At 41.4% G+C, this 22,095-nt stretch overlaps 2 protein-coding genes and 1 long non-coding RNA gene across 8 annotated transcripts in view; 2 read left to right on the top strand and 1 right to left on the bottom strand.

The window, feature by feature from the left end:
* The window catches only part of LOC149102704 (uncharacterized), a 234,512-nt gene that overhangs the window by 54,933 nt on the left and 157,484 nt on the right, over positions 1-22,095 (bottom strand). The gene's annotated exons all lie outside the window — the stretch shown is intronic.
* LOC110043911 (uncharacterized) overlaps positions 1-22,095 on the top strand; it is a 222,544-nt gene that overhangs the window by 155,992 nt on the left and 44,457 nt on the right. The window lies entirely within an intron of this gene.
* LOC149102715 (uncharacterized) lies at positions 214-20,378 on the top strand. Its single transcript, XM_089274056.1, has 3 exons — positions 214-995; positions 5,202-6,109; positions 9,086-20,378. Exons 2-3 carry the CDS (start codon positions 5,266-5,268, stop codon positions 15,049-15,051), a joined length of 6,810 nt encoding a protein of 2,269 aa, XP_089130182.1. The 5' UTR covers positions 214-995; positions 5,202-5,265; the 3' UTR covers positions 15,052-20,378.

Raw genomic sequence — 22,095 nt, 5'->3', positions numbered from 1 at the left:
CGTTTTTTACTGTAGAATCTGCATTAACGTGGCTGTTAGTAGCAGTAAGAAATCTTTCGAGATAAAAAAACTATTGACACGAAACAATTACTATTGGTGTATTATGACTACGCTGCGACCGACGGGGCCGGAAACACGAAACAAGTTAAAATTATTAAACGCAGACTGACCTCAAAATAATTTAGTTTTGAGAACTTTACTTTTTCTTAATGCTAAAAGAACACAGTAAGGTTAAATATCGCCGCTCAAAAGGAATTTTAAGCCTATATGGAAAAAGAAATCTTGCACCTGCGCAGCCCGTGACACTCGGCTGGCCTTTAATTATGCAAGATATATTCGCTTGTCTACGCAGCTTCGTTCAAAACATATTAAAAGCTCTCTCGTTTAGACCTGCATTCGGATTCAGCATTATTGATCGAGGTGGGAAAAGAGACGTCAGTACTACATGGTGACGATCGACTTACAGAGCAAGAAAGAAACCAAGTTGAACGGTGTTGACAACACTTAACTTGTTTTTATAGAACTTGTTTTTTTGTTTTGTTTTGTTTTGTTTTATCAACGCCAATGTTGACGTCATTTCTAGTTTTCGTTGCATGCTATTCAGCAATGAAGAGTATTTTCTTTTTTTAGCCAATGACATCTTCATTTTTGACCTACTTTACATATCTAAGAAAGTTAGTGCCATCTGCACTTTATCACGTAGCAGACGTGGTCTTGTGGATCCTTTCTGCCTCATTCAGTTTATGACTGAAAATAATGTTTTCGCCTTTATAATTATTGTATTCTGGGATGTGTTAGGATTGCATCATGCTACGGAATCATTAAAATTCACAGAATCGACACGGAAAAAGACTGACGAAAAAGGCTTCAGAAAATTCAACAGACTTCCTTTTAACGTTCGGTAAATTGTGTCATTTTACCACAATCGTGCACAGAGTTCTTGTTTCTTTAAGGAATATCCTCGAAATATCCAGAATACTAAAGGGGCCTTGAAGGTAAGAGAGAGTGTTGTATATATAAACTTTCTGTTTACAAGGTACTCAAAGCGGAACCACAGACTATCATTTTTCGCTCGCTTAATTGGGTGGCTAAAACCTATTGCAATGTATGCTTTCTCTCTCCCAAGGGTTCAATCTGATCACCCAATATAAAAGGTTCGATTTAATAGATCTTAATACTGAGTAATTTTATTCAAACTTAGCCCCAGAGTCATTCGAGTTTGCTTTGCTCGATAACAGCAGAATAATAGAATTCGCTCGATAAAAATACAATCGAGCATAAGACAGGTGATAAGAGCTAACAGTGTTTAGTATAAATCTACTCACGTTCTATCACGAATGCCGTTCTCTTATTCTACTGTAGATAGTGAATAAACACAAACATAACCATAAAACCTTTATTTTAATACGGTAAGAATTAAAGCTACAAAGCTTGTGGTAGCCTAGAAGCGTGCGGTTGTTCAGAACAGAACAAAATGGCGGCAGCATCTTTGCGTTTTCGAAGTGTATGTGAAGAGGATTTAGACAAAGTTTTAAACGACAAGTAGATTGATACTTAAACAATGAGATTATGTGTGGCTGCGATATCGATTTCTAAATCTATTTCTATTTTGATATCGATTGGACTTGAGTGATGCATAAATCAAGTATGAAATACCTTATTAAGATCCACACCAGGCGGCGCACGCTAATCCAGGAACGAGCTGTAATACGAGGATTAAATCCGCCCTTCTCCTGTTTCTGTATTTTCCCGGCCGCTCCGTTATCACGCTGACTTTCCTAAACGATGCAATAACAACGAAAAAAAGTGTCGAAGGTAAATTTTGATTCTCCAGGTCACTTTGAGGTGAAATTTTGCTTCAGGATTCCAATGACGCATCATGCTGAATTCTTCCATCAAATCACGCATCACGGATAATTTTTTTCCCAGCATGCATCACGTAAAAAGAAGTAAGCTGGTACATTGCTAGTTTTACTTTCTCGACCTTAAAAAGCGTCGTTAGAAAGAGAATTTTGCAGATTCCACAACAAAAATGCATCGGCAAATATTTCAAATATTTCCCCCGAAAATGATAATTATTGGCCAAAGTAAAAGTGGTGATCCGTACGGGAGACCGGTAGATTCGGTCTGTATCCAGGAGACTCCTGGATAATAGGCCTGTCCCGATTGTGCTTGTAAAATGCTAGAAAGTTGCTCACTGGAATGACAAAAAGTTGCTAAAAAATTGCCAAAAATCCTAATCGTTGATACCAAAATTTCTTGATATTTTTATATAAACGTTAATTAAAAGTTATTTTTCGTTCTTCACAATAATTGCTAACATCGGTGAAGAAAAATAGCTTGAAACTTAGCTTTAAAGAGTTGCTCGTAAATATGGGCGAAAGTTTAAGGACACTCTTAGCCAACGGAACAAAACACATGGTTCGATTGACGTCAAGTGACAGGTTATGTGTTTAAACTTCAAAAAGTTGATAAACATTCAAGACATTCGCATAAATTGAATTGACGTTTTGTATGAAATGGTTGACTTTTTTCGTGCTTGATATGTGCTCTAAACCTATATTTTTCTCAAACGTTGCTCAGAAAGATAAAACTTGGTCGATGTTGCTAGAACCCTAAACAGTTGCTCGAAAGTTGCCGAGCACAATTGGGACAGGCCTACTGGATAATATGGGAGAATTGGCACCGTCTGTGAACAGGCTCCCAACGAGGTCAAAAAAATAAAATGGGACGAGCGAAGCGAACCTAACGGGGTGGGATTTTTTCCTTTCCAGGCCACCCGCGGCTATCTCCGCCCGCCCGTTTTTTTCATCCCATAAAACACAGTCAGGAGCCTGTTCACAGGCTAAGTTGGCAGAGATCTTGAATAGGAATTGAGAAGACTTCTATGCCACCTTTGCCATGCTATGTACACCCTGTAGTGTTTCCTGCCGTTGTTGTACATCTTAAGTTTAATTTCTGCCTTTGTTACAAATATGTCTTTTATCGAAGCTTTGCTAGGTTGAGAATTTGGTTATTTCTCTACGTTATTGCCGTTTTGTCGGAATCTAACAAATTAAAACTTGTTGTTTTAGTACAGTTTAAACACTACTGTTGTTAACAGTGGTCTCCATGCAACTACGTCTACTGCAGACAAATAGCTCGTTGCCGTTTCGTTTGTCTGATTCAAGGGGGTGTTTAATTTAGGTCAAATTTGTCAACAAGCCAAAGCAAAAATTTGAAAATAAGCTTACCGTGCATCTGTACTCTAATAATTAAATCACGTTGTTTCAGCCAACCAGAGCGCGCGTTGTATGGAAACTTTATTAATATTTATAATAAAGTTTCCATATAACGCGCGCTCTGATTGGTTGAAACAGCGTGCTTTATCAGAGAACAGAGTACGGGTTGATGACGATAAGCTGGCTTTCAAATTTTTCCTTCGGAATTTTGACAAATTTGACACAAATTAAACATCCCCTGTGATTCAGACAAACCCAATAGAAACGAACTATTTGTCTGCAGTAAATATGGCTGCTCGGAGACCATTGGTAACAACAGTAGTGTTAAAAATGTACTAAAATTATACAATTCAGAATTAATCGCATTTTCATCCGCAAGTTTTGGGTGCTTTGTTTCGCAATTTCCACTGGAAAAGAGCACGTTTTCATGAGCCTCAATGCAACCGGATTCCTCTGGACTAAGAAACGTACTTTTAGATCCATATTTTTAAATCAAACTAAAAAGTGAACTTTGAAGCAAACGTTCTTCTCTCGAAAGCCACTAGGCCAAGCCACTCAAAACTGGAAGCTTAGCTGAACTCCAGTTTGTGATTGACAGCTGTCGTCTCTTTAGCCAATCAGATTTGAGCGATCCAACAAGGATTGTGATTGGCTTATTTAAGCGTGCTTTATTAAAGAACAGATGCATGCTGACGCCACTTTTCTTCGTTTGGAAAATAAAGTTTGACTTGAAAATTCATCAAACGCTCGGTGAAATAAATGGATTCTTCATCATAAAACAAATAAAGAAGCCTCGACTGTGCTCTGTTCTGTTGTAAAGCACTTAGGAAGCGGTAGAGCACTCAAAAAGTAGGAAAAACGCTCGACTACGTCTCGTGTTTTCCCCTGCACTTCTTTCGTGCTCTACCGCTTCCTGCGTGCTTTACAACAGAACACAGCACAGTCGAGGCTTCCTAATTTGTTAAATAGATTTAGCCAAGCCTAAAAGCGGAGTTCCCGGGCCGGGTTATTCAAAGCCAAATTAAACTAACCCAGGATAAGTGAGAATTTTGATTTGAGTTTTGTAACTTTGCGGTAAGGTTTTCTGTTATATTCTTTGCTTTTCTCTTTTGAGTTTGAATGACCTCACACTACACGAAACATAGACAGTGAAAAACGTTTTTATACAGGAAAAATTTATGTTTCGGTTAACTTTTAATCCTGGGTTAACGTTAACCAGCTTTCGAAGTATAAGGCCCTAATAACATCAAGTTAAACTTGCTTGAGCCGGTGATCCAATCGAAACCCAGTTCTTGGTAAGCTCTAAACCTGAGCCTGCGATGCGGTTACTTGATGCTGTTCAGCGGATAACTTGTTTTGACAGGGGCCAATTAACCATAATATGGATGTCCAAGATGTGCGCTGTAAACCAAGGCTGCATGACTTGGGATTAGCTGGAGCATGGCCGCTATGTTGCGCAGCGTCGTTTTCGTCGTCGTAGGGCGCACGCACCCGCGATCCACGCCTCTAGCCATGTTGACCATGAAAATAGTTTGCATAGTTTTCTATTTCCATGCATGCATGGTTCTCTTCCCATAGTTGTGGTGCTCCGCTTAGCGGTCTTTTGGACCGCCGGAGCTCCGCTCTAAATACAAGTACTAAAAAATTTGTTTAATCCAGCGTTTAATCCAATTTAGTATGGGAGCCCGCGCTGATTTGAATTTTTTCCTATAAAAACACAGCATTCAAGCTATAGTGGTCATACTTTGTGACTTTTCAGGACTAAAACAAATCCATCCATTCACGAATTCAAAAGGCGTTTTACCCCACTTGCATTTTTTATAACATAAGGGGGTCTTATACCCTCAGATTAAATTTTTCTCAAAAAAATGTTTTTCGGAACATGAAGATTCAACATTCCTGATCATTTGAAAATTGTATTTTGAAACGATTTTGCTCTAATCATTCCTTGATTTACGTTCACTGTTGTTCTTTTAACAGGGGCAGTATTGTCTTCCTGGCGATATAGACACTTTTCACTGGGATTAATTCATCATCATCCATAATGGCTCTACAGCCGTTTACGAACGAACAGTTGAACTATTTTAAGTTTTCTTTTGTTGTCCTGAATGAGTTCCCCACGGTGCTACGCCAAACTTTCAAACACATGTGGGACAATACCTTTGCACATCTCCCTGGTTACCAGCCGTGGGATGACTCCATTGCTGTGCGAAACATGTTCCTCGCTACAGAAGGTGGTAAGACCAAAGTACCCACACACCTCCCTTACGAAGAATGGGATTGTAGCGCCTTGTTCCAGGCCACTATCTACGCGAAGTCCTTCGCTCTACCAGACACAACAGGTCATCACAGGACACTCAGTGATTTGTACTTGAAGCACGGTAAACCGCCTCATGGAACCTTTCATTCTTCCGTGGTCAGCCCGGGCGGAAATAAAGCTGAAACGTTTGCAATGGCCATTGGTCAGCTGCGACTCTTAAGAAATGCATTTTGTCACTCTTTCAACTCCGAGATTGGCAAAAAGACATTTGGACAATACATTCAACACACCAAAGACGCCATCAAGGCTCTTGGAGTCACGACTGACCCTATTGATGCCGTTGGAAGTTTGACCGAGTCGGACTTTCCCACAGGAAAAGTTTGCAAGTTAAAAGATGACATCACAAAGGAGTTGCTAACAGAAATCACATTTCTCAAGGAAAATGTGGAAGATGAACTAATGGGTATGAGGTCAGATTTTGCTCAGTCGAGACAGGAACGACAAGGAGACTCCATAGAGCTGAGAAAGACCATTGAAAAGGCAACTGCAAACCAAGCCGAAATGACGAATGAGAAAATTGCCGAGATGAATCAAAAGTTTGAAGACCTAATCAATACTCAGCGACCAGGTAAGTAAGCAGCACTCCAGAGTTTTTACTTCAAGTGATAATCCTTTGATAAACATCACTGGGTGCCGACTGAGGATTTGTAAGGGTGTAGACAAAATCTGGAGCCCCCTTCTGGACCCCTCAATTTTTTCGGTTAAAGAAAAAAATAATTGCGTTCGACAGAACGCAGTTCTAATCGTGTAATGCATAAAAATTCGAGATCTGTGTATCTATCCATCTATCGGGGGACACCAATTTGGCCTCCCCCCCAAAAAAATTCTTCAGGCGCGAATGACGTCATGTCTATGTTCGTCCATGTGTTTCTTTCGAGTGTTGCGCAATATTGCGAACTTTCGAGTGTGGAGGAAGCACAGTATTGTGGACTGTAGCGAATACTGAAGTTGTTTATTTAAAGTTCGTAGTCAGTGTTAATGGCATTTAAAAACCTTGTAGACATGTCTTCACGAAATGAGAACAAACCCTCTCATATGCACGTGATTTGCGATCAAATCATTTGTTTTTGCCCCTGCTGAAGGAAGACCAATTGCACGCCCACCTAACAGCTCAGGCACAAAATGCTTTCCCTAGAATTTGTTTTTATCATACCAAGCCATCTTTGCGATCAATGTATTTGTTTTCGCCCCTGCTGAAGGTAGACCAATGAATTTCAGGCCTACCTAACAGCTCAGGCACAAAATACTGTCCCTAGAATTTTTGTTTGTTTGTCTTTTTTTAACATACCAACCTACCAAAACTCGAACGCACTCTTTAATCTACGATTACTACTAGTAATAAATTAAAATTATACAAAATACGTGGGCTACATACTAGCGCTTCTTTCGCACTCTAGCTTCCTTCGATTCAGCGTTCAGCTCGAAAGAAGGTGTTCCCCTTTACGCAACGCATTTCCACGTTCTCGTTTAGTATTTTCGAGGGGAATGGGGAATTTTTTAGCGATTGGCTACTTGGACAATTTTTGCAAAACTTGTCATTTTCAATTTGCATGGACTCCCGCCATTTTGTTTTCCGCCATCTTGGTGTTTCCGCTGACCAGTACCACCGAGGGGCGTTACACGAGACGCGACGATGGAGGATGGTGAGTTAAGATTTGCATTTGGAATAAAACTAAATGCATTCGTTTATGCTGTTTTTTTTTTGTCTTTTTGCTTACGTTGTGCCTATTACCAGCGCAGTTTTAACAATACTTAAAATCACACTGTAATTAAGGCACTGAAAACTTACACGCTGTGAGAGACCCTGCTCCACTAACCCTGCTTTCACATCCCAAATGCCCAGAACATAGGACGGTTACAATGACCTCTCTGAAGTTTTAACTGGATTATAACTGCACATGTAACCTCACCATCCATCTTTCGAAGGTGAAGTTCATAATCTGGTTTTCAACATTATTTTTCTAGGCCGTTTTCCCACAAAGGTCTTACATTTTTTTGCGATTGAAACACCAGAAACATTTTTTGCACTTGGCCGCAAGCAACGCCCCTCGATTGTACTGGTCAGCGGAAAAAACCAAAATGGCGGGAGTCCATGCAACTTGAAAATGACAAGTTTTGCAGAAATTGTCCGAGTGGCTGATCGCTAAAAAATTCCTGATTCTCCTCTGAAATGCTAAACGAAAACTTGGAGATGCGTTGCGTGAAGGAGAACACCTTCTTTCGAGCGGAACGCGGAATCGAAGGGAACTAAAGAGCGAAAGAAGCGGTGGTATGTAGCACACGTATTTTGTATAACTTTAATTTATTATTATTTTTTTCACCGAAAAAATTGAGGGGTACAGAAGGGGCTCCAGAAGGGGGGATCCAGAAGGGGGTCCAGAAGGGGGTCCAGAAGGGGGTCCAGAAGGGGCTCCAGAAGGGGGGTCTAGAAGGGGCTGTCCAGAAGGGGGGTCCATGTTTTGTCTACACCCGACTTGTAAGAGCAGATGCACGCTAAAATAGGACGCTACCATTTTTGCCGTTTCGGTGAGTAACCGTCGACTATAGCTACCCATGTATAAAAGAAAGAAGTTTTCGTTATCTAGTAGTGAAACTAAAATTATAATGTTTCAGCCATCTATATGGTTAGCGGAAAAGAAATCTCAACATAGGAGTGACTTCTCAACTGTAGATTTCTCGCATTATCAAACCCCTAGAACGAGATGGGCCGGTTAATTAAAAGAGGACTAACAATATTCAGACGGAGTTTCGTGGTCTCACAGATCCTGGAGAAAGGGGTGGTTGAGCCCTCACTATATAACATTAAAGCTATCACACTAAAACCTGACGATTTATAGCTCGTTCAAGCTATTTCCTTTGAAGTCCACAACATGGAACTATGACGTCATACGACAAAGAAATGCGTCAGGTTTTCTGAACAGACGCCATGTTGGATTTTCTGATGTTTATTTTAAAAGCTTTAGAAAACCACTAAAACTAGCTAAAACGTAGTCAAAATCCTGAACAACGCTAGTGTAAGAATGTTTCAATTTATTTTCATTTAAAACAGGAAAATTCAAACTACAAGATCCTTGAGCGATGATAAGTCAAACCAATTTGTTCCCAAATAAATTTCAGGAGTTCGTTACTTCAATGCTTTTAAAGTTACAAGCGGCCAAAGCTGGGGATGTCCTCAAAAGTTAAGCTAGTGCAGGGTTAACGAAAACTTTGAATTGTTTCATAAAATATCAACAATGACTTGCACAAGACATTTATTGTCTCCTTATTAAAATTGGTGGGAAAAAATCGACTTTAAACAAAAAGAATCAACAAAAAATGCTTTTTTTTCTAATCCCGCTCTAGCAATAATTAGCTTTCGAAAAAACCTTTGGCCTGAAGGAAAAGTATGTTATATAATATTTGTTTTGGTATATTCTATCTCTTGAATAGCAATGTTTTACTATCCTCCAGTGCATTTATTTGTTTATTCATCCATCCATCCATCCATCTGCCCGTTCGTTCGTTCGTTCATTTAATTATTATTTGTTGGTTAATTGATTTACAGGACTTAAAACAATTCTACCGAGATCAAATCTTCCTCCAAAGGTTCCCCACTTCATTGGCCGTGAGGAAGAATGTGACAAAATTGTTGGTCACACGACTTCCGAATCCACCCGACTCGTCTCCGTCTGGGGTTCGCCAGGGTTCGGAAAAACGTCCGTTGCCATCGCAGTGGGTCATCATCTTCAAGCACTTGAGCTGCCCGTCTTCTTTCTCTCATTACGTGGGCTTAAGTCAAAAAGCGATTTAACGTCCAAATTTCTTAGTCTCTTCCGACAGGCTGGGACACTTGAAACTGATAAGTTGCAGGATTTATCAGCTGGCGATGAGCTTTGCTTAATTTTTGACAGACTATCGGATCGCTGTGTTATAATCCTGGATAATGCCGATGACCTGTTTGAATGTGGTGTGCCAAGCGTAAAGGAGGAGGTTTTTAACCTCATTGGAGAAGTCCTCAATCGCAGTGACAAAGTCAACTTTCTTTTAACCACAAGAGAATCTTTGTCCTTTTTGAACTTACATTTTCAGGGACACAAGTCTGTCAGAATAAGAGAACTAGACAAGTTGTCATGTCAAACCCTAGCTCGAGAATTGCTCCCAGGAGCGAGCTCTTCTGATTTGACAAAAGTTTCACAAATCTGTGGGCAGGTTCCCTTAGCCATAAAATTACTGTGTTCCTCCATTTCTGACGATTTTACTCCGGCGAGTCAGTATCTTGAATTCATCGAGTGCACAGAAAACATAGTGGAAATGCTGGACAACCCAGAATATCCAAGCAATTCGAGATTGAGATCTCTCTTCGAGTCGTCTTTCCAGAGACTCTCTACACAAGACCAAGAGGCACTGGTATCTTTGTGTATTCTTCCTGCGCATTTTGATTTAAAGATTTCTGAAGCTGTTTTGGGGATAACCAGAACGACTGAAGCAGAGAAGGTGTTGCGAAGACTTCAGAGAAAATCTCTCATTGATTGTTCCTCAGAATTAAGCAAATTTTCTATGCATAAACTAATTCAGTCGTTTGCAAGAGAAAAGGGAGAAGCTGACATGAAAGAAACAGTTCTAAACTCAAAATCTCGCTTCCGTGCATTTTACATTGCCCTGTTCGATGAACTAAATGAGAATTTCCTTTGCGGACATTCCACGTCTGCGTTCATTGAGTTCTATGAAGTGAAAGAAAACATTGTTCAAAGTCTAATTGATGGTTGTTTGGATTCAAAAACAGCCGACAGAGTTTTCGATGTTTTGGCGAAAGCAGAGCTGTTTCTTGACACTCTCTTTTGGAATGACGGATCTACGTTTGACAAAATTCTCGATTCAGCAATAATGGCGGCTCATCAGACAGGGAAACATGTTTTCTACCGGCGCCTGCTTAATTCCAAGGCGTTTGGTGAGGTGACCTGGGGCGCAAGAGGAAACACAAAGAAGTTGCTTTCTGTGTCTGAGGCTGTTCAAGTGCCAACTTCTTCCCATTGTGATGGAGAGAAAGGAAAACACTTGTGCTATTATGGACTCCATCAGCTTGTTATCGGAAAGACAGAGGATGGAGTGAAAGTTTTAGAAGAAGCACTTTCTTCCATGAACACAAGTCCGGAGCACATCATTTTGAAGCTTATTATTTTTCAAATTTTTGCAATCTATTACCAAAGCAAAAATGATTCAGTGACCTCATCCAACTTTTATCTAAAAGCACTAAAGGAATGCAGAGATGCCAGCGACACTTGTTTACTGGTGATACCTATGCCAGAGCCACCAATAAAGAAAGTTGGTGAACACTGCATCATTCCGACAAACAAAGCAAACCCTTCGGTAAACCAGCCTCTGAAAGTTAACATTATCCTTCTTGTGAGCAAAGCAGTAAAAATCTTCTCTACCTCAGACACCAATCAAATGTTTGGCAACGTGTTGCTTACCATACTAAACGACTGTAAATCAACACTCAACAACACTAAAACTGGTTGGTACAACTTTCATCGCAATGTCGTTGGTGTGCTCAAGTTACTTGGTAGGGAGAGAGACGCTTTAACGCTTACAGAGGAAAGGATTAGCTTTCATCAAAAAGCACTGCAACAAAGCGTTGAAAGGGAAAAAAACAACAGAGAAATTCAAGAACAGCACGAGGAGGCACTAGCTCAGAACTATTGTGACCGAGGCGACATTCAACACCATAGAAGCAACTACACAGAAGCTATTACGTCGTACACACGTGCTCTTGATATCAGAATTAAATTGTTTGGTGAAGAACATCCCGACACCGCTGACAGCTACGATTCAGTAGGAGTTACACAGCATTCCCTGAGTGATTACACCGCCGCCCTTGAGTCAAAGAAGCGTGCTCTTGATATCAGAATTAAATTGTTTGGTGAAGAACATCCCAACACCGCTGACAGCTACCATTCAGTAGGAGTTACACAGCATTCCCTGAGTGATTACACCGCCGCCCTTGAGTCAGCCAAGCGTGCTCTTGATATCAGAATTAAATTGTTTGGTGAAGAACATCCCAACACCGCTGACAGCTACCATTCAGTAGGAGTTACACAGCATTCCCTGAGTGATTACACCGCCGCCCTTGAGTCAGACAAGCGTGCTCTTGATATCAGAATTAAGTTGTTTGGTGAAGAACATCCCAACACCGCTGACAGCTACCATTCAGTAGGAGTTACACAGCATTCCCTGAGTAATTACACCGCCGCCCTTGAGTCAGCCAAGCGTGCTCTTGATATCAGAATTAAATTGTTTGGTAAAGAACATCCCAACACCGCTCACAGCTACCATTCAGTAGGAGTTACACAGCATTCCCTGAGTAATTACACCGCCGCCCTTGAGTCAGCCAAGCGTGCTCTTGATATCAGAATTAAATTGTTTGGTAAAGAACATCCCAACACCGCTGACAGCTACCATGGAATAGGAGTTACACAGCATTCCCTGAGTGATTACACCGCCGCCCTTGAGTCAGCCAAGCGTGCTCTTGATATCAGAATTAAATTGTTTGGTGAAGAACATCCCAACACCGCTGACAGCTACCATTCAGTAGGAGTTACACAGCATTCCCTGAGTAATTACACCACCGCCCTTGAGTCAAAGAAGCGTGCTCTTGATATCATAATTAAGTTGTTTGGTGAAGAACATCCCAACACCGCTGACAGCTACCATTCAGTAGGAGTTACACAGCATTCCCTGAGTGATTACACCGCCGCCCTTGAGTCAGAGAAGCGTGCTCTTGATATCAGAATTAAATTGTTTGGTGAAGAACATCCCAACACCGCTGACAGCTACCATTCAGTAGGAGTTACACAGCAATCCCTGAGTAATTACACCGCCGCCCTTGAGTCAGCCAAGCGTGCTCTTGATATCAGAATTAAATTGTTTGGTAAAGAACATCCCAACACCGCTGACAGCTACCATTCAGTAGGAGTTACACAGCATTCCCTGAGTAATTACACCGCCGCCCTTGAGTCAGCCAAGCGTGCTCTTGATATCAGAATTAAATTGTTTGGTAAAGAACATCCCAACACCGCTGACAGCTACCATTCAGTAGGAGTTACACAGCATTCCCTGAGTAATTACACCGCCGCCCTTGAGTCAGCCAAGCGTGCTCTTGATATCAGAATTAAATTGTTTGGTAAAGAACATCCCAACACCGCTGACAGCTACCATGGAATAGGAGTTACACAGCATTCCCTGAGTGATTACACCGCCGCCCTTGAGTCAGAGAAGCGTGCTCTTGATATCAGAATTAAATTGTTTGGTGAAGAACATCCCAACACCGCTGACAGCTACCATTCAGTAGGAGTTACTCAGCATTCCCTGAGTGATTACACCGCCGCCCTTGAGTCAAAGAAGCGTGCTCTTGATATCAGAATTAAATTGTTTGGTGAAGAACATCCCAACACCGCTGACAGCTACCATTCAGTAGGAGTTACACAGCATTCCCTGAGTGATTACACCGCCGCCCTTGAGTCAGCGAAGCGTGCTCTTGATATCAGAATTAAATTGTTTGGTGAAGAACATCCAATGACCGCTGCCAGCTACCATTCAGTAGGAGTTACACAGCATTCCCTGAGTGATTACACCGCCGCCCTTGAGTCAGCGAAGCGTGCTCTTGATATCAGAATTAAATTGTTTGATGAAGAACATCCCAACACCGCTGACAGCTACCATGAAATAGGAGTTACACAGCATTCCCTGAGTGATTACACCGCCGCCCTTGAGTCAAAGAAGCGTGCTCTTGATATCAGAATTAAATTGTTTGGTAAAGAACATCCCAACACCGCTGACAGCTACCATTCAGTAGGTGTTACACAGCATTCCCTGAGTGATTACACGGCCGCCCTTGAGTCACACAAGCGTGCTCTTGATATCATAATTAAGTTGTTTGGTGAAGAACATCCCAACACCGCTGACAGCTACCATTCAGTAGGAGTTACACAGCATTCCCTGAGTGATTACACCGCCGCCCTTGAGTCAGAGAAGCGTGCTCTTGATATCAGAATTAAATTGTTTGGTGAAGAACATCCCAACACCGCTGACAACTACCATTCAGTAGGAGTTACACAGCATTCCCTGAGTGATTACACCGCCGCCCTTGAGTCAAAGAAGCGTGCTCTTGATATCAGAATTAAATTGTTTGGTGAAGAACATCCCGACACCGCTGACAGCTACGATTCAGTAGGAGTTACACAGCATTCCCTGAGTGATTACACCGCCGCCCTTGAGTCAAAGAAGCGTGCTCTTGATATCAGAATTAAATTGTTTGGTGAAGAACATCCCAACACCGCTGGCAGCTACCATAATATAGGAGCTACACACCATTCTCTGAGTGATTACACCGCCGCCCTTGAGTCAGCCAAGCGTGCTCTTTATATCAGAATTAAATTGTTTGGTGAAGAACATCCCAACACCGCTGACAGCTACCATTTAGTAGGAGTTACCCAGCATTCCCTGAGTGATTACACCGCCGCCCTTGAGTCAGACAAGCGTGCTCTTGATATCAGAATTAAATTGTTTGGTAAAAAACATCCCAACACCGCTGACAGCTACCATTCAGTAGGAGTTACACAGCATTCCCTGAGTGATTACCCCGCCGCCCTTGAGTCAAAGAAGCGTGCCCTTGATATCAGAATTAAATTGTTTGGTGGAGAACATCCCAACACCGCTGACAGCTTCGATTCAGTAGGAGTTACACAGCATTCCCTGAGTGATTACACCGCCGCCCTTGAGTCAGCCAAGCGTGCTCTTGATATCAGAATTAAATTGTTTGGTGAAGAACATCCCAACACCGCTGACAGCTACCATTCAGTAGGAGTTACACAGCATTCCCTGAGTGATTACACCGCCGCCCTTGAGTCAAAGAAGCGTGCTCTTGATATCATAATTAAGTTGTTTGGTGAAGAAAATCCCAAGACCGCTGACAGCTACCATTCAGTAGGAGTTACACAGCGTTCCCTGACTGATTACACCGCCGCCCTTGAGTCAGACAAGCGTGCTCTTGATATCAGAATTAAATTGTTTGGTGAAGAACATCTCGACACCGCTGACAGCTACGATTCAGTAGGAGTTTTACAGCATTCCCTGAGTGATTACACTGCCGCCCTTGAGTCAGACAAGCGTGCTCTTGATATCAGAATTAAATTGTTTGGTGAAGAACATCCCAACACCGCTGACAGCTACCATTCAGTAGGAGTTACACAGCATTCCCTGAGTGATTACACCGCCGCCCTTGAGTCAAAGAAGCGTGCTCTTGATATCAGAATTAAATTGTTTGGTGAAGAACATCCCGACACCGCTGACAGCTACGATTCAGTAGGAGTTACACAGCATTCCCTGAGTGATTACACGGCCGCCCTTGAGTCAGCCAAGCGTGCTCTTGATATCAGAATTAAATTGTTTGGTGAAGAACATCCAAAGACCGCCGAGAGCTACAGATCAGTGTTGCTCATCAAGGCTCTTTCTAATTCTGTCAACCATCCCTGATTAAGAATATAACTGTTTTTTTTTTCTAGTCCACAGAGCAGCTCTTTTCTGCGTGCACGGTGTACTCGTGAGGTATCGGTAGTGACTTGCGGTCGATTAGGTTAGCCGCCATATATGTTGGCTTAGGAATAGTGGGTAGTGAGGAAGAAGGCGTGAAAAATTTTCCTTCTTCTTTCCTTTCCCCTTACTCATCTTGTGGCGTAACCCAAACTACCAGGTCACTTATTTGTCTCTATCCGAGCCTCTTTCGAGTTTGAATTTAAGCTGGTGGTCGCTTGATCAAAATGTGCCTGTCCACGTTAACTCTAGGAATCAGCCAGATATTGCGGAAAGTTACAGAAAATAACATTTTGTTTACTTTTAAGACTCGGAAATATGCCTTTGAAATCTCAAAAGTAAAAATCATTTAGATATTAGGCCGGCCGATCCGAAGCCTGTTGGCTTGTGTTCAGATTCAGTCTTAAGTCCTAAATCCCCATTAAGAGTTCTTTTGTTTTATATATGTCATTGCAGTTTGTTCAGAAGCTTTTTAAGCCCACTTAACGACTACAGATTTTGTTCTTGTTATTCCAGTTCGCTTTCATGTTTTAAGTCGTTAACGTTAGATGTTCACCTTGTGTATCCTAGGGTTAGCTAGAAACTTCTTCAGTATAAACAAAAAAGTTCTTTAAAAATATATTTGCCTGACTAGTTAGATAACGGTAAATTCCTTCTGATAAAAAGCACTCCCTCACTTTTTCTAGTCAGCAAAGACAAAGAAATGGTTAATCAGGTGAAATTGGCGAGAATTTTAAGAAGCCAGAACAGTTTGTTATAAAAAAAATTATACCCAGAACTTATTTAAACCGGTCTTTTCTTAGTCTTCAGAAGAAATATAATAGGAACACGAAAAAACTCGCTTTTGTGCGAAAAGTACTGAAAATTAAAATTGAGGATGTCTTTTTTAGGTCGGATTGTTTCTATGGAAACTGGTCATGCCAATACTTGTATATTGCTGATTATGATTTAGGATTCATTAGTGTTTGATAAATAAGGAATAAGACATGGGCGAGCGTAGATATGGAATTTATCTTCGAGCGTTCAACGCGATATCTCACGAGTGAGCCCAGCTAACAAGTGAGATATAAAGTTGAACACGAGAAGAGAAATTTTACAATTACAAGCAACCTTGTATTATGATATCGACGTGTTTTACGATTCTCCGAAGTTTCCCGACTACTTTCCGAAGACTTCCAAAAGTTATCCGAAGGCCACTCGAACGTTTTCGAGTATTTCCCGAAGATTACCGGATTTACAAAGACGTCCGGCGAAGATGTTTCAATCAAACACCAACAAATTTAAGTGCATGGAGTTTAAAGGGTTAAAAATGATATCAAACGTTAACATTACTTCATCGATATGATCAACTGAAATTATCGTAATTTTACACTTGTTCAATTTCGACTTTTCTCAGGGCTTGTAATCGATGTAAAACACCGCGGACATACTAATTGATTCACACTTAAACTGGAAAACTCAAGTAGAATTTATAGCTAATAACATCAAAAGAAGTATTAGCATTTTATGTAAGTTAAAGCATCGTGTTGATTTGAGTATTGTGCTTTCAAAATGATTAAAGGATATTGATTTTACCCTACGAAGGTAAAAATTCTAAAGGTCTTGTTGAAAAAGAAGTAACATTTCATTAACAATGCATCTTTAACCTCAGTGTTAAGGGCCTTTTGCACTGCTCTGTATAGTGGCTAGTTTTCACTAGCGCGTAACCAGAAAGAACATACGCAGGTGAAGTAGGGTGCTGTAATTGCCATTAGTCTGGAAAGTTTCCTGACAAAAGGCTCTAATTACATTGCTGCCACATTTCCCTGACTTTAATGGTAGAAAATTAACCGTGTTAAATTAAATTTTCCCTTTTTCAAAATGTCAATTTTCCTGACTCGATAAAAATTCCGACTTTTCCCCGACCTGAAGAATTTTTTCCCCTGACCATTTCCTGACTTGTGGCAACACTGTGATTATCAACATCTTACTGCCTTTGCGTATGTGCTAGTAGACTGCTGGCACCCAGTTTCTTCTCTTCCCCCCCGTGCACACCACGCCGGAGAAATTAAAAACCGGCGTTTTCACTCTCAAAACGCATCAAATGCTTTCAGTCCACACTACGCTGGAGAAATTTGAAAACGCATTTATCACCGCTCATTTTGTTTTTGTGTTTGTTGAAAACTCGGGCAGAGAAATCACGCGATTATTGTGACGCCATCGTTTTCGAAAAGCTCCGTTTTAAGATGTTTCATGTCCACACTAAAACGAAAAGCCGACGTTTTCAAATTTTCCCCGGTTTGAAGAGCGTTTTTGAAAAGCTCCGTTTCCGGGACAGATTAGTGTGGACAGTAGGCCTCACCGATACCGTGTTTTCAAATTCCTCCGGCGAAATGTGGACTCGGCCTTAGGTCTCTAAGACAAGTGTTTATCAGTTTCGTCTCATCCCTGTGAGACTAGAGCGTGTCGCCTTATAATCACTGCTGAATTTCAAGAGAAAAACAAACTGCCTGTAGTCTAATGTGATAGTGACAACCAGCCTTTAGAAAGAGCATTGTACACAGAAATTAAGTAAGTAGATACTAGTCAACACTCCAATTACTAATTTACAGAAAATTGCTGTCATTTTATTTACTGCATTATAAATGCAATATATTATTGCTTGTTAACTATAAAAATACTTCTCTTCTTAGAATATTTCCACGAGTATTGCTCAAGACGACTGCACATCAGTCTCAAAGCATTATTACGTATTAACAGGAGCCATAATCGGGGACGGAGACCGTAAGCGCGCGCCATTTCTAGTATTGGGGTTGTCCCCGTGATATGGGACAATAATTCTATTTTTAGAACAAATTGCGCCATCGCCTGCGGCACACGCGCGTTCATGCTGCGAGGATTTTTGCGGATGTCGCGCGGGGGGAATGGCGTCCGAAATTCCCGAAATTTTTCATGTTTTTGGTCCACAACTCAACGCGTTTACGTCTGTTGGAATTTTGCTTAATCATCTTCGTGGTAAGCTGCTCCAGTTTGGGTGAAGTAAGACAGTGTCGAATTTAGGTATGTTCCGCTTTAAAGCTTAGACATCTATCGCTGACCAAGTTGTGTTCCGACGGATGCTTCTTTTACATGAGCTGTACATTACTCCACTTTAAATTTCACATATGTTGAAGATTAGCAGCTTTTCCATTACACAGCAAAAAAACTAGCTGGATATATTTAGATATAGCAGAGCTTCAGGACTTCATAGTTTTCTAGCTCCTCTTGCCACACGCTTGCGAGGAATTTGCCAGTCTATCGACCGAAAAGTAAAACAAAATAATTGCTAGTTTGAGTTTCGCCTGAATTGTAAGCAACGCTTGATGTTTCATCAAGGCCCAATAACTTTACGTCCGTAGAAACTGCTCGGTTTTATTTGTGTAAAAATTCAGTAAATTCTCTGTTGTCGATGAATGAGAGCGCCCGCCGAAGCTTGTTTTGTACAGTCAGTAAACATGACAAATTGTACTTCTGCCGCACCTACGTGTGAAAGCGTACATCGAGCTCAAACATTGGCCAGAGAGTAGTCAGCATACAAATCAGCTCGGTCGTCACCGTTTGACTATTCAGTTTGCGATGTTGATAAGCGTGAGCGGTCATTCTCTTCAGTGATATAATAAATTTCAGAGTTTTCCGAGTCAAAGCTCATTTCAGAATCAGACGAACTAGAGGACATTGTTAGTAAAAACAGAAATCGGTCGACTGCAGAGTCCCAGCGAAAGAACTTGTGCTGCAAAAAGGTTTCTACACTAGGACAAAATAAAAGACCTGGAGCCCGTTTCTCGAGAGACCCGGAAACTTTTCGGGCCCGTAAAGCCATAGCAAAATGTCGAACCTTACGATTACAGAGCTGTTTTATTCACATATTCTTAATATGAAGAGAAGTTCCCTTCATACAAGAAGTTTCGGGTGCATACACTTCTCCGTTTTTAGATACAGATAGACTAAAAATGGCTTTACGGGCCCGAAAGGTTTCCGGGGCTTTCGAGAAACGGGTCCCTGACTGGGACAGCCGAAGTATTCGTTCTGGATTTGACGTCACAGCTTTAACTCTCCCCAGGTTTCCCATGTGCGGTCGCGAACCATTCGAAACTCGATTTCGAAGGAGCAAAGAAATTCGAGGATTTAACCAAATCGAAAAATTTTTGCGGCAAATTACTCCACAAAATAAGCTTTATTATTTTGGCGAAAAAAATTTTTGGCGTTAGGTGCACTTTAACATAAGATTTGAGCGCAAACAGAATGAGGTCACAGAAAAAATTCTCTGAAATGATCATCCGAAAGGTTGAAATCGCTTTTCCATTTATGGATAATGTTAGGAGGCTGTGCTTTTTCCGTTACAAGTAGTGAATAATAATCATTCGATTTCTTTTTCTTCACATCAAAAACGTTGTTGTGAATCAGAAATGAAGGAGACGTTAATGGTGCGGATGTATAACCGCACTCAGTATTGATTACTTGTTTTCCCGCGCTTGGAACCGGTCGCATTGTTTTCCCGCGCTTAGCAGCGATTTCATGTTTTCCCGTTCTCAGTATTGACTTCTTGTTTTCCAGCGCTTGGCGCCGGTTGCATGTTTTCTCGCATTCAGTATTGTTTTCCCGCGCTTGGCACCGGTTTCATGTTTTCCCGTTCTAATTATTGACTTCTTATTTTCCCGCGCTTGGCGCCGGTTGCATGTTTTCCCGCACTCGGTATTGACCTCTTGTTTTCTAGCGCTCGGCGCCGGTTGCATGTTTTCCACTCTTAGTATTGATAGCTTGTTTTTCTCGCGCTTGGCACTGGTTGCATTTTTTTCCGCGCTCAGTAATAATCACTTGTTTTTTTCTCACGCTTGACCTCAGATTCATGTTTCCCGCGCTCAGTAATTATTGCAGTCTACTTTAGTGTTTAGGTAGTGGCTGGTTGGATATTTACTTAACAAGACGACGAACCAATGGAACGACGAAGCAACACCCTCTTACGGAACGACGAAACAACACTCAGGACGAAGAAACTGTTTACAGTACGAACATAAACAAAGTACAGTACTCGAGGAGCAAGTCACGCAACTGGAATAGTACATCACTCACGAGGTGCGCAATAGCACACGAGCATTACCTCAATCAAGATGGCGCAGAAATAGTAGATGATTGAAAAGAATTCGCAGAACTTTCCCTTTGGTTACACAGGACACTCAATAAGTCACAGGAACTTCCAAAGATTAGGTAGCGTTCTCCTAAAGTCGAATAAAATAAAAGAAAAATGAAACAAATTTTCCCTTTATATTGTTTCTAAATACTTGTTTTGTTTGGTCAATTATATTATGAATGCGTATCTGTTTCGAGTGGCCGTATTAACGGGATAAAATTATAAAGAATTGTACAGGTTGGGATTTCAAAATTTGGCAGTTGGCCGCATTAATTGGGTTTTCTTGTAAGAAAATATATTGGTGTTTCGCTTGAGCAAAAACAATTGGCTGTAATAACGAAGTGACCGTAAGGCGGGGATCCGCTGTAGTGATTAAGTCAGTCAGGAGAGCGCGATCTATTTACTCAAGAGCTATAGATTTTTTGTAAAAGGGCAAATGTGGAAGTTAATAGAGCAAGAAAAGGATACCCTACGTCGCACGCGCCACATTCCGCCGGTATATTGTTACAGGGCTAGATTTCGTCTACAACGCAGGCTAGCAAAAGACCCGAGGGAACTTCCATATAAAAAGAACGAATTTTTTTTGTATTTTATTTAAAAAAGGACGGGGTTGCTCGTCAGAAATTTTGAAAAGCACCCCTCAGAGAGGTACCAATTCTAAAACAATCGATTTCCAATCAAGAGGTACCAAAACCGCTTTTAGCCCCTAAGAGATACGTCAAGCACCCCCCGTCTTTTTAATATGGAAGTCTCACAGGGGGTGGGGGACTCCCATATAAAATGGACGGGGGTGCTTGGTGCTTGTCTTTTTCTAGCCTGCGCTGCAGAAGAAATCTAACCCTGTGCGCGACGTAGGGAATTTGGAAAGAACCTCTGAGAAGTACCAAGGTCCTGTTTTGTGGGCGTGGTTTGAATTTGAGGGACCAATCCTCCTGTCATATTTTTTTCGGCTCAATGCCCTAAAAGGCACCGCAAGAGCTCTTGATGTGGACCTTTTGAGTCTAAACATCTTAAGAAGTAACAAAACTGCTTTGTTGACCCCTAAAAGGTTTTCCGATTGGGGGAGAACGTGTCACGTGTCGTGGGTCAAAACTCACTAACTCCCTGGGGCGAAAAAACTCACTAACTCGGGGCTCCCTAGGAAAACAACAACTTGAACCTTCGACTCGCACGTGATCAGGTCGTACTCCTTGAAACCGCAGCAAATTTGTGAGCCAGCCGGCGTCAAGCAAACGATTTCTTCGCAGTTTTTTATTTCTACTGTTATTATTATTATTATTATTATTATTATTATTATTATTATTATTATTGAGTTAGGAGGTATAACAAAACACTTTATGACGGATCCCGCGGGAAACAGTGAGTTTCAATTTTGTTTCCCCTCGACGTCAATGTTTCCCTCGGCTTCGCCTCGGCCGAACATTGACAGAAGTACCCAACGAGAGAAATTTCAACATTGACTTGTCGTTGCTCGGAACGATTAATTGACATCTAATAAGAGGTTTACAGTTAATAAGTAACTACCGTGGAAATATAATATCCGCTCTTTACAGCCAGCTAGCATTAGACTGATCTATGCGAAGTTACAACCCAGGATCCGTTTAGAGGATGCTTTTTCCCAGCCAGCACCATTCATGAAAAGCTGGTTTTCCCAGCAAGTTTTTACCGCACTGTTTTTCCAGCCAGGAATAGTAAGAATAACTTTGTTTCGTATCATTATAAATCACTTAATGACTGGTCCAACGGGAAACAGTGAGTTTTGTTTTCCCTCGACCTCAATGTTCCCTTCGGCTTCGCCTCGGGGAACATTGAGGGTGTCGGGGAAACAAAACTCACTGTTT

The sequence above is a fragment of the Orbicella faveolata genome, unplaced genomic scaffold (assembly GCF_042242905.1).
Source record: "Orbicella faveolata isolate gen_17 unplaced genomic scaffold, um_ofav_v1 contig_35, whole genome shotgun sequence".
Classification (NCBI taxonomy): Eukaryota; Metazoa; Cnidaria; class Anthozoa; order Scleractinia; family Merulinidae; genus Orbicella; species Orbicella faveolata.
This window is presented reverse-complemented; position numbering and strand designations above follow the sequence as displayed.